The sequence below is a fragment of the Podarcis filfolensis genome, assembly GCF_964270895.1.
Source record: "Podarcis filfolensis genome assembly, chromosome: 13".
In the NCBI taxonomy this organism is placed as follows: Eukaryota; Metazoa; Chordata; class Lepidosauria; order Squamata; family Lacertidae; genus Podarcis; species Podarcis filfolensis.
Window position 1 is genome coordinate 20286873 of NC_139615.1, and position 12316 is coordinate 20299188.

General features: G+C 44.5%; 1 protein-coding gene across 3 annotated transcripts; it reads left to right on the forward strand.

Annotated features, from left to right (window-relative positions):
* Positions 1–1931: 1931 nt before the first annotated feature.
* Positions 1932–7494, forward strand: SGF29 (SAGA complex associated factor 29). Of its 3 annotated transcripts, XM_083582181.1 has the most exons (11): positions 1943–2047; positions 2656–2704; positions 2970–3048; positions 3351–3426; positions 3612–3684; positions 3782–3846; positions 4270–4399; positions 4500–4646; positions 6077–6112; positions 6195–6357; positions 6639–7494. In XM_083582181.1, exons 3-11 carry the CDS (start codon positions 2974–2976, stop codon positions 6753–6755), a joined length of 882 nt encoding a protein of 293 aa, XP_083438307.1. In that variant the 5' UTR covers positions 1943–2047; positions 2656–2704; positions 2970–2973; the 3' UTR covers positions 6756–7494. The 3 variants fall into 3 exon arrangements, with proteins under 3 accessions (XP_083438306.1, XP_083438307.1, XP_083438308.1); XM_083582180.1 differs by lacking the exon at positions 2656–2704 and having other exon boundaries at positions 1932–2047; XM_083582182.1 differs by lacking the exons at positions 1943–2047; positions 2656–2704 and adding an exon at positions 2269–2343.
* Positions 7495–12316: the final 4822 nt, after the last annotated feature.

A 12316-nucleotide genomic window follows, 5' to 3' on the forward strand; every position in this document is an offset into this window, starting at 1 on the left:
TAAGGCCCCTAAATCCTATTCACATGTACTACTGGTAGGTCAGGTGTCCCCCATCTTATATTTGTGCAGCTGGTATAAAATACCTCTTGAAATTTCACGACAATGTGGCCTCACTGTTTAATTTTTTACTCTAAACCCCAGTTGCTGCAGCCCCTATAACAGTATCTGTACAAAACTGATAACAATGTACTCCGCAATAAAAGCGTTGGTCTTCAAACGAAACTCTATGTTGTGTTTCCTGAAACAGCTGGTCCAAGGGCTACCTGTAGATATCACTAAGGCTAGGGGCATAGTTATCTTTTGAATCCCCTCCCCTGCAACGGACAGTCCTGCTTTGCCAGTGCTGTACAATCTTATCTAGGATCAGCAGTCCTGGTTCAGTTTGTTCTCATTTGCTAGAAGGAAGCAGAGGAATTATTAACTAGTCAGAAGACAACACCGGGATCTTTCAGGGGGGTATCCTTGGTTGTAGCTGCCCTAGCAGAGAAAATTTGATCGGTTATCTTTTTCCATTAAACATTTTGGGTGCCATTTTTATGGTTTCTTGCCAGAATTTTTTTTCTTAAGACACTAGGCATTCTAGCCATGCATGCCCACATCTTCATAATTTGCTTGATTCAGATCAGGTATGGAAGTCTTTAAAACATTTCCCTACAATGTACTTTTTTCACTTTTTATTTGATGGGCTATGCTTCCTTTTTATACTTGCCGCAGTTTAGTTTTCCTTTTGTTCTGATGATCGTATGTTGATTTCTTAATTGTTCACAGCTTTTGAGTTCATTTTTTAGGAGAAAGCGGGGTACAACTGCTTAAAACGAACGAGATTCCCCCTCCAAAGAAACGCCTCACTTTTTGCATTTAGTTTCCACCGCAACCCCTTTTAAAGCAGATATCAGAAATCTTTAGATTCTTGAGTAATCTTGTCCATTTAGTTGGATTTGCTGCGACACTATCCTCTAAAATTCCTACGCAGCTTCATTCTGTTTTATTAATATTGCAATCCCGTACATACTTGACAGTAAGTCCGACTGATATTCAGTGGGGCTTACTTCAGAAGAAACATGCACAGGAGCAACAACTTCTCTATCCCGAAAATGAGCTCTTCCCCACCCCTCTTGAAAGAAAAAATGGCTCTGCTATACAAATACTTCACCACCCTCGAAAAGCAGGATTTAAACAGCCCCAGCCCCATCATGCTTTGCATTAAATGCCGACAGTAGAGCAGACTCGGAGGCTGACGCCCCATGGCAATTACTACAACTCCCAGGAGACCCTAAGTGCAGAAGATTTCTCATTGGTCACAGCCCTCGTTCAAGAGAATAGGCAGAGGTTGATTTTCAAAGAGCTGCAGCAGCAAATTACAAAAAGAATCACTGTCGACAGTGCTGTGGGCGTGGGGGGGGGATAATCACATGTAAGGGCAAAATGTGAGACAAGATAAAAGGTGAAGTTTGCAGAAAGGGAAGGCTGGCAGTTGTATAGATATAAAACATTTTTATTAAATTTTCTGTTTTACAATTTAGAATACTCATTTAAACATTCTTAAAATATAAATGACTTCCCTTATTCTCTTTCCATGGTTCATTTTGCATATCATATATCTCTGCATATTTTACAAAAACTAAACCATTTAGTATTCCATTATTACATCCATCAAAAGGGAAGGGTGGCAGTTTGAAAGGGCAGTTCGCTTCTCGCCATCGGAAGATTAGTGGGCTAACTCAGAGAGAGTTTAATCCCGCATAAGTAGGACAGTCAGCAGCAGCTTGCTCAAGCGAAATGAGCCGTGGCAGGAAAAAAGGCAATATCCCAGTTCCCTCTTTTTTGCTGGAACCCATAGGGAAAGCACACGCGAACTTCCACTTAGCGCCGCAGTAATGACGGACGCACTCAAGAAACGTCACTGAAGCTATTCCCTGCCACTGGCAACGGGGCAAGGCTTGCCGGGGTTTCGCATCCGGGAACTCGAGCAGGCAGTTCCCATTATGCCAGCAACAGTATGCGGGGATGTGCGGTAGAGCTTGCCTCGACGCGCAAACAGCAGAACGTATGTATGGCTTGACGCGTGTTCAGGATATGTTTAGTGCGTGTGCCCGGGGCACGTGTGCACGCCGGTTATACAGGCGCGCCTACAGCAAATGTGATTCAAGGCTCCAGTAAGATCGCGCACTGTCAGGCCGCATGGCATGTTGGGATTTTGGCCTCTGCTCAGTGGTGCCCGGCCGTGGTGCATGCTGGGAGTGTGGTTCTAAACGGGATTGTTATATTTAATTCTGGTGCAGCATGAGTGTCTGAAGCCTAAATAAACGAAGAACCAAAAGAAGCCCATTGAGGGATGTGATAGTAAATGGCCAATTAGTCTCAGACTTAACAAATAATTTATGCTGTTTCTTCAAAACAACAGATTTCAGCCAGCAAGGATACAAATAGTATTGAAAGTGGGATTGTGTATGACAGTTCACCAAAATCATCATGAATGAAGGACAGTTGGAGGGGCTCTGAGTTAACATGGAATAATTCCCAGCACATTATTCTGCATTCTACTGCAGAATAGAATCCCTTCATCTATAAACGTGTTTAGGGGGAAACCCTATTTTTTTTTATCACACTGCTTTGCATAATTGCACGTATTAAGAGCTATCATTATCTTGATAGGTGGTATTCATTGAGGTCACCCCAAGCACGTTTGTTCTGTATCCTATGTGTAAGCCCCTCCCAACTCTACAGTTCTATGGTTCTAAGGATAAACCTCTTCTGCAATCCTGAAAAAACAGGTCCACATTTGTGACAGTAAACAAGCCCTCAATCCCATTCACCCCTCCTCCCCCCAACTCTTAGGAAAATCTATTAGCTTTGCTGTATGTTGAAGAGCAGAATTTCCACAGAATGAAATAGTACAGTCAAGATAAAGCACAACATAGGAAATCAATTTTTAAATTAAGTTTTCTTTTCTTTTTTATCCCCTTCAGTAACATGGCTCTGGTATCAGCCGATTCCCGCATCGCTGAGCTCCTGGGGGAGTTGCACCAGCTTATCAAACAGACACAGGTGACATGGTAGCTTTCCTGGAATCTGAAGCGATAGGAAGTGATTTGGGTCAGATAGAGTCTTCTTTGCTTGTGGATGTCCAGCACAGGAGAAGAAAGGGCCTCTCCAGCAGTTTCTTGGGATGGAAGGAACATGGTAGTTTGTGGCTGCCATTTTGTTTTGATGCTGTGTCAAGCATCTGTATCCTGAGGGAGGGACAGAATACTGGTTTGAGTGCGGCAGGTTGGGTGAATATGGTCTGTGTATTAAAGTAGATACTCTGTATAGCTGGTGAAGTAACTCATAAGCTCTTTCCTTCTTAGGAGGAACGATCAAGAAGTGAACACAACCTAGTCAACATCCAGAAAACGCACGAGAGAATGCAGACAGAAAACAAGAGTGAGTTGCAACTCCACTCCACTTTAAAACATCTGCTTTATAGTCTCCAAGACCTCAGTTCTTTCCTGGTTTTTCTATTTTAGATACCACTAGACCATAGGGCTAGGGGTGAGGGAAGAATTGTGGGAGACTGAAACCTTGGCCTCCTGTTTACTGTCTCATCTCCCTGTCTGTCTCCCTCTCAGTTTCTCCATATTATCGGACCAAATTACGTGGCCTCTACACAACAGCCAAGGCTGATGCAGAAGCAGAATGCAAGTGAGTGCAGCTCAGTGTTATGTTCCAGTGGGGATACTTTGACTCCCTTAAGAAATTCCCGTTGACTCTTACTTGGGGTTTCTGCCTCCTTTTCTAGCATCCTGCGTAAGGACTTGGACAAGATTGCAGAAATTAAGTCTCTTCTGGAAGAACGCCGCATAGGTGAGTGCTGCAAGGTCCCAAGAAGGCAAGATCAGTTGTGTTGGGTGAATAGCTTTAGAGCTCTGGAGCAAACAGCTTCAAACCATCCCAGCATAAGCCAACAACATTTTAACTAGCCAAGGGTGCAGGAGAAATAGAGGGCCGGTGGTGTATGGCTTTCCAAGGTATTTCGTGGGCAATCTTTGGGTGAGTTTGATTTCCCTGATCGATGGTGTGGTTGAAATAAGTCAGTTGAGGGTCCTCTCCTCTCTCCAGGAAGGAAATGGGGAATGGCTAAAACAGAAGCATCTTGTCAGCCATTGTGATAAAAAGATGCTGGACTAGATGGGCCATTGGCCCCATCCATCAGGCTCTTCTTATGTTCTTAAGAGCTTCCTGGACACTAACCAAGCCCTCCTTGTGGTTTCCCTCTCCTCTTAACAGCTGCCAAGATTGCCGGCCTCTACAACGACTCGGAGCCGCCACGCAAAACCATGCGCCGCGGTGTGCTGATGACGCTCCTTCAGCAGTCGGCCATGACTCTTCCCTTGTGGATTGGGAAACCTGGAGAGAAGTGATTATTCAGGGGGCGCATGGCGGGTGCTGGGGACCTCTCCTGTGTGTTTATGCTTCAGCCCTGCTTACAGCTGCTTCTCTCTCCCTCTCCACCTCAGACCTCCCCCTCTCTGTGGTGCCATCCCTGCCTCTAGCGACTACGTGGCCAAGCCAGGCGACAAAGTGGCTGCTCGTGTCAAGACGGTCGATGGAGACGAGCAGTGGATCTTGGCTGAGGCCGTGAGCTACAACCACGCCACCAACAAGTGAGTGTGTCTGGTAGATCTGGGGCTACAGGACTGCGCTAGAAGGCAGTCTGGGGTTCCATGTCCTTCAGCCACTGGTAGCATTCGGCTTGGGGAGCCCTGTGTTTGGACAGGCATCCAGACCCAGGAATGGGTGTTTCAGTCACCAGAAGTTGGATTTTGAAGTCTGTGGATGCTTGGCCTTCCCTGCCTAAAGCCTTCAGGAAGAAATGTATTGTCAGAAAGGATTCTTCAAGAGGTCTGGTGGTGGTTTGGGCATGTCTGTGTGCCATTGACTGAGCCCAAATTGATGTATGAATGAATGCAATGGTCACCTGGAGCCTGTTCTCTAGGAGGTGCTGAAAAGTGAGCAGCTACATCTTCAGAGAAAGTGGCTTTGTGGTGGCCTAATGCAGGCATGGGAACCTTTGGCCCTACAGCGGTAGGCCAGTGGCCGGAATTGATGGGAGTTGTATTTCAACATCTGGAGAGCCAAGGGGAAGAGGAACATTGCGGAAAAGCCTGGTTGGTTCCTGCTGTCCTTTTTGGAGGTCAGCGCTGGGTGTGTGTTTTCTCTGGTGCCTTCTTTGACACAGAAGTAAAAGTTCTGTAATGCTCTGAAGTAAAAGCTCTGAAGAAGGGCAAGGTTATTTGCATTCCCAGAATTGTCTTCACCAAATGGTACTCTTGGAGGTTCTGAGTTGAGGCTCTGGTCTGTGTTTTGCTGGGTGGCCCAGTTTCTCCTGGCTCACCCTGGCTTTGGACATGCCATCTTCTGGCTTCATAGCCCAGAACCTCATTTTCAGAAGCGATGAGCTATTGTGCATCAAATTTCCACAGCCTCTTATTAGACAATGCCAGGCCATGCTGCAGGCCAGGCCTACTTCAGGAAAGGTCCTTTACTATCTTGGTGGAAATTGCTTGTTAGCTTTGTTGTTTGAAGTATAAAGATTGGCACACCTATTACTATTATTTTTATTAATTTTGATTTATTGGCTGCCTTTCACCCTAGGGTCCCGGGGTGGGCCACAGTAATTTAAAATACAACATCAAAAATGGTTTAAAATAAATCACAAACACAACAATCAAGTGGGTCCTAAAATATACATCTCAGTAGAGGCATGTCCTGACAAGTTGCTGTGACCATTTCCCCCCCCCCCCCCATTGCCTCTTTGGTTCTGATAATGACTTTCTAACAGAGAAGACTCTGACTTCAGCAGCTAAATGATATAGAATAAATTATCTAGGTATTCTACATAGGTAACCATACCACAAAACCTGTGTTGCATTTGTGTTAGGTGCAGAAACGTTTTCTAAAGAAGATGGATCCTAACTTTCCCATGCACACCGCTTGGTGTCCATGGGAAAGTTGAAATCCACCTTCCTTTTTCTTGTACAGCCATATGGTTTTGCTTACATTGAATTCTCACCTGCCGTGTTCTCTTCCCCAGGTATGAGGTGGATGACATTGACGAAGAAGGGAAAGAGTAAGTGAAGAAGAGACTCTTGAAGGGGATGAGGTGATGTCAGATTTGCCCCCTGCCCTTAATCTCTGCTTCTTCTCTCCAGGCGCCACACCTTGAGCCGCCGCCGCATCATCCCCCTGCCCCAGTGGAAGGCCAACCCTGAAACAGACCCTGAGGCCTTGTTCCAGAAAGATCAGCTGGTCCTGGCCTTGTACCCACAAACTACCTGTTTCTACCGAGCACTTATCCACACTCCTCCACAGCGGGTAAGGAAGAGGCCACAGGACAGGGCAGCTGAGACGCCGACTCCTTCTCTCCCATTGGTCTTGCACTGTCTCCTATAGGCCACCATAAAAACCGCCTTGCCTGAACGAGACCAAAAAGTCCCTTTAGTCTGACCAAGTCATCCTACAAAGTAGTTGATTAACATTGCTCTTAGGGTGAATTTCCTCTGGGGTTATCTGTTGAGGTCATGGGACCTGGGGCCTTTCCCCTCTTTGAGATAATGCATAACTTTCTCCTCTACCATTCTCTCTCTCTCTCTCAGCCGCAGGACGATTACTCTGTGCTGTTTGAAGACACCAGCTATGCAGACGGCTACTCTCCACCCCTCAATGTGGCTCAGCGCTATGTAGTGGCTTGCAAAGAAACCAAGAAGAAGTGACAGCACCCTCTAGTGGATGCTGGTGGCGTGGCATGGCGAGGAACCAGATCTCTCAAATGGGACTGTTACAATTGCAGAGTTAATAAAACAGAAACTGATAGGTGCAGGAGACAGGTTTTTTAATCCAGAGTAATATAGATCCCATGTCCCCTAACCACAACAGCAAACTGCAAAGGGATAGAAATGTTTTACATGAATTTTGTACTTGTGGGAATTAAGGCAGAGCATTTGGCTTGTGGGCAAGCTTGGGCTTCAGACCAAATGGATTCAAGGCATTGGATATTGAGCAGAGAGACCCCCAGCCATTAAATCTCATTTGGTGGCCTTGGGCCACTCAGCATCTCAGCCTGGCCTATAATAATTTTTATAATAATAATAATAATTTTATTATTTATACCCCAGCCACTCTGGGCAACTATATGGGTGTTGGGAAAAAGAGAGGGTGAAGAAAGAGCCATGTGTGCTGCCCCAAATAAAAATGCCATTCACAAATTGGTGGTCTTGCCAGCCCAACAACATTAGTGTGGCTGGCTCTGGATTCAGAGTTTAGGATTGTGAGGGTTTTCTCTTCATGGGGAGTGGGATATTAACATTTTCAGGCCTGGTGTCTTTACCAGCTTAAAATGCACGTTTCCAGCTTAAAATGCACCTAAGTCATTCTTGATTTGGATCAAAACTGGTTTGGTGGGAAGTTCATCAAAATTTAGCAATTAATAAAGAACAGCAGGATATTTGTGAACTGTGGCTGATGTCCTGTGTAGATGCTTTCCAGACCAGCGGTGGGGTTTCACAGGATACAGACTGATCAGGAGAGTGCCCACAGCCTCAGTCTCTCTCTGAGGCCCCACCCCTCTCCATCACCCGATTCCTTTCAGCCATAAAAGGCCCTTGCTCCTCTCATTTTTGGCCTCTCTCCTGTGTGGCTGTGAACTTTGCCAGTCAGTTTTAAGCTTGTTAAAAATTCATTTAATCTTTACAGGGTTTGCAGATTAACACTGTTAAACAGATCCGCCCAGCCACTGATAAAAACACTGCCAAGACTTGAGCAGGGTTTGATAGCTTTGCCTCAAGTTTGGTTCTTTGGCATTTTGTCGAATAAACAAGGTATTGTTACGAGTTTGTGCGTGCCTGACTCCTTTGATCCCTGGAATTAGGCAAGTGTTAAAAACTAATCCAGCCAGACTAGTCTGCAAAAGAAGGGGCTGTGGGAGATGCAATTGGGTGGACCCCTCCCTCAACTTGTGAGAAGGAATAAAAGTCAGAGTTGAGAGTTAGGAGTTATGTGAGCTAGAAGTTGTATGCAAAAGCGACATCCTGGAACAGCAGAGAGCACCATCCAAGATCTCTGCTTGAATCCAAGGCTGTGGCTATAGGAGAAACAAGACCCTTTTGGGGTGTTGATGCTTTGAACCCCTCCATTGTAGGCTCAGGCTGTATATGTGTGTAAATAAGTCATATAACACAAAGACACAGCAGTCTTCCCTGAGCCTGATTTCAAAAGGAAACACGAACCCGGGGTAAGTGCCTGGAATTTTGCACCACTCAGAGATTGGGGTGGACAAACACATTTCTGAGTTGAAGTACTTTCAAGATCCCACCACCTCCCCAGTGACCATGAGATGATCTTCTTGGCTCCACCCCTCCTCAAGTAAAAAACTCAGAATCTCCCACCCCACTGATCAAGCATTTTTAAAAATTGTGTTGGCCAATCCATTTGCTGGCGGAGGCCTCTGGCTATCTAGATTCTGGATTTATCTGTTCTGCTGCTGGATGATTCAAGCTTCTTTTAGAGAGAGTCTGTCATACCCAAAGATGCGTATGTGTGACAATTCCAGAAGAGAGCGGTGCAAATCCTACGTTTGCTAGTTGGTTCAGCATTTGAAAAATGTAAATGCTTTCTTTTTTTAAAAAAAAAAAGGAAAGGAAAGCAGCCTTCTTGCTCTTAAGGCTTAAAAAGTATTGTTGTGCACAGCCTTACTCTTCAAGCAGTGAAAGATTCCAGACCAACCCTCTCCTCTTAACAAGGTTCTTCCAGGCGGTTGAAAAATCTCCCGTGAGAAATTTCGGCTCAGCTCGATTTTGCAACATCAAATTGTTTTCAAAATTGCGCACAGCCATAGGCAGGCCTGCCAAAGCAAAGCCAGCCAAGGGGAGGTTATGTTGCTATTGTCTCCCTCTGGGTTCTTGAACTGATGTGTGTGTGTCGAGATAAAAAAAATAAATCGTCCAGTAGCACCTTAGAGACCAACTAAGTTTGTTCTGGGGTGTGTGTGTGTGTGTGTGTATCTCACCCCCACCTTGATTTTCTGCCAGGATCTGCCTCAGTCTGTCAACACATAACGGGAGCCAAGAAAAGACAGCAGGCAAGAAACGCAAACAACCGCACCCCAAACTGCGAGTAGCTCTGCAGCAGGAGAGGGACAGAATAGGCTTGTGGAACCATCTTGTCTCTAGGGTGGCTGAGGGTCAGAGAACTCAGGATAGGGGAAGAAAGTCACATTATTGGTTCACATTATCGGATGAATCCACCTTATTTGCCCTTTCCAAAGCAATGGGCAAACAGAAAGGCAGCTATCCTTCACACTTCTTTGAATTTTAGTATGCAGTTCTCCAGCCAAGTCATGTGTACAAAAATGCACATATGTCAGAATAACACTAAAATCCATTTTATCTGGGAAAGTAGAAATATTGGGGGAAATACGTGTTGCAAAAATATTGGGCAAAATTAATGTTCAAAGAGGTGAAATTCACACTAAAATACCATGCTGATTAATCTTCCTTTTTTAAAATTGCAAGCTAATCAGGAGGACCGAATTCAAGAATGAGAAAAAATGAGAAACTGAGCGGAGCTGAAATTGAGGGATTTGCCCATCCCTATAGAGGATGTCCTTCTCCCTCCTTGAAGGGTTGTCTGGTCCAAGTTGGATTCAAAAGATAAATAACCTTCAGAAGGGAAAGCAGAGCAGCATCAGAAGCCTTGAAGTGTCCCATCAACATTTAGCACCTGAAGAGTAAACAAACGAGGCCCATAGCAGGTCACCTGGTCAAAAGCCACTTCCAAGCTGTTGCCATTTTTCAGGTGGGCTTCAACTGCAGATTGGTAAATTCAGGCTGTGCAATTCAAGTGGATTTGGCCCTCTTATGTAACAGCCTCCCTCAGTAAACAAATTAAGAAACTCAAGAGCAAAGTCAGCAAAGTGACAGGAAACTGCGCTGGATAACAATTGCCTGACCCAATGTCCTATTAATCTCCCTGCCAACAAGTCAAAACCAATGCTCAATACTCTTTATAACCACCCTGCAAATTTGTGCAAAATAATTAGGACGGATACTCAACAGGTCGCCGGGAAACGGCCACAGTGTGGTGGTGAGATGTGTTTTGTTTATATCTAAAATTACAGTGGTACCTCAGTTTACAAACTTAATCCTTTCTGGAAGTCCGGTCTTAACCGAAACTGTTCTTAAATCGAGGCGCGCTTTCCCTAATGAGGCCTCCCGCCGCCAGTTCCCTTCCACCATTCGGCTTCCGTTCTTAGACCGAGATAAAGTTCACAAACTGGGACACTACTTCTGGTTTTGTGGAGTTCGTAAACCGAATTGTTCGTAAACAGGACTGTTATGAAACCGAGGTACCACTGTATCCTTCTTAAGATTGCATCAATGCCTATAAATTAGCATGTGCAATTTTTTCCCATGCCTGCGTCCTCTCTTGAAATGATGTGTTCCCTCTTTTCTGGCAATTCATAAGCAGCCACCTATTTGTCACTCAGTTCCAGTCATGGACTGTTTTGCTGAAAGGAGGTGGCTGACAGCCAGACTGAAGCGGAAATCGAGGCTTCCCGTTGGAACAATCTTTCTGAGACGTCTCCATTTATTCAATACTTTTTTTTTTAATGTCTTTTCTGGGCCTGTTTTCATGCTTCTGATATGTTTGATTGCTGTCCTGAGAAATAAGTTGCAGTGTTTTTTGTTAGTTTTAATTCTTTGGATTGCAATCCTATAGTCAGCAACTTGGTATTAAGTTCCCACTGAACTCAATGGGATTTAAAACTTCTGAACAGAAGCAAAAGGTTGTGTTGTTAACCGTTCATTATAAACTGTCCCGGGACGTGTTGAAACAGAAGGGTGGGGTAGCGTTCAGCGCTTTCCACCAAATAAATATATGATGAAATACGGTGTATTGCAAAAGCACAGTATATTTCAATGTCACCTAACCGCCTCTGTACTTGCAACAAGTTTATAACATTAAAAAAGCCGTCACATGTTGAAGCACATCGCTGTAATCCTCAAAGGGGAAAATCCAGTAATCCTCTGGCGAATTCTTTGCATCATCTGATGGGAAGGGTGAACTATTAAGGTAGTTCCAACAAAAGGCAAATCCTCTCAGATCATGTGCTGGAAACTGTAGCTCTAAAACTTAGCAGAGGGCCAAAACAGGGTGTGAGATCAGTTGTTTCCTCATGCATACACTTTAAAACAGCCTATCCCCCCCCCAGTTTTGACTGAAGCTATGTCTCTGGGGGGGAGCAGAGGGGAATAAGACAGTTCTAGTTCCTATCTGTGCTCTCTCCACTGCCCCCCCCCAGAGGTCCACTTTATGAAAGTGTGTGGTGAGATCTCCTACATCAAATCTGTTCTTGCAGGTCCTCAGCTTCAGCTGCAAGCCCACATCAAGCTCAGTTCCAGCTCTGCAGTATACTGGTCTGTTAACTCATTTTCAACCTCCTAGACACATGACCCCCCCCACACACCTTAAATTCCTTTTCTCAATAGTCAAGATCACAGCAGGGCGGTCATGTGTCCTACATTAGAGAGGGAATCCTCTATTTTTCTCTGTTTGAATAGCTATTGAGTCCAAGTCTGATATAAAGATTATTTATTTCATAACATTTATAAACCTTACTTTTTAAAAGACATCTGAAGGCAGCCCTGTTTAGGGAAGTTATTTAATGCTGTATTGTTTTTAACACTCGACTGGGAGCTGCCCAGAGTGGCTGGGGAAACTCAGCCAGATGAGTGGGGTATAAATATATTATTATTATTATTATTATTATTATTATTATTATTATTATTATTCTAATCCTTTTCTTTTTCTTTACAGGGCCATTTAGATGAATGCAACTGGTGTGATGTTTCTGACTTTCTACACAAGTGTTTGTTTAATTCATAGCTTCCTTAAGTTTTTCCCCACACTGAAGTTAAGGGTTTAATTAGGGGATTAAGTTTTGCTGCCTATGTATGTGTTTCAACAGTCTTTGAATAGTTTTGATGGAATACAATGGTACCTCAGTTTAAGAACTTAATTCGTTCTGGAGGTCCGTTCTTAACTTGAAACTGTTCTTAACCTAAGGTACCACTTTAGCTAATGGGGCCTCCCGCTGCCGCCGCGTCGCCGAAACACAATTTCTGTTCTCATCCTGAAGCAAAGTACCGGTACTTAACCCGAGGTACTATTTCTTGGTTAGCGGAGTCTGTAACCTGAAGCGTCTGTAACCTGAAGTGTTTGTAACCCGAGGTACCACTGTACAATGTTTAAAGTATTATTTAAAAAACTAAAAAGT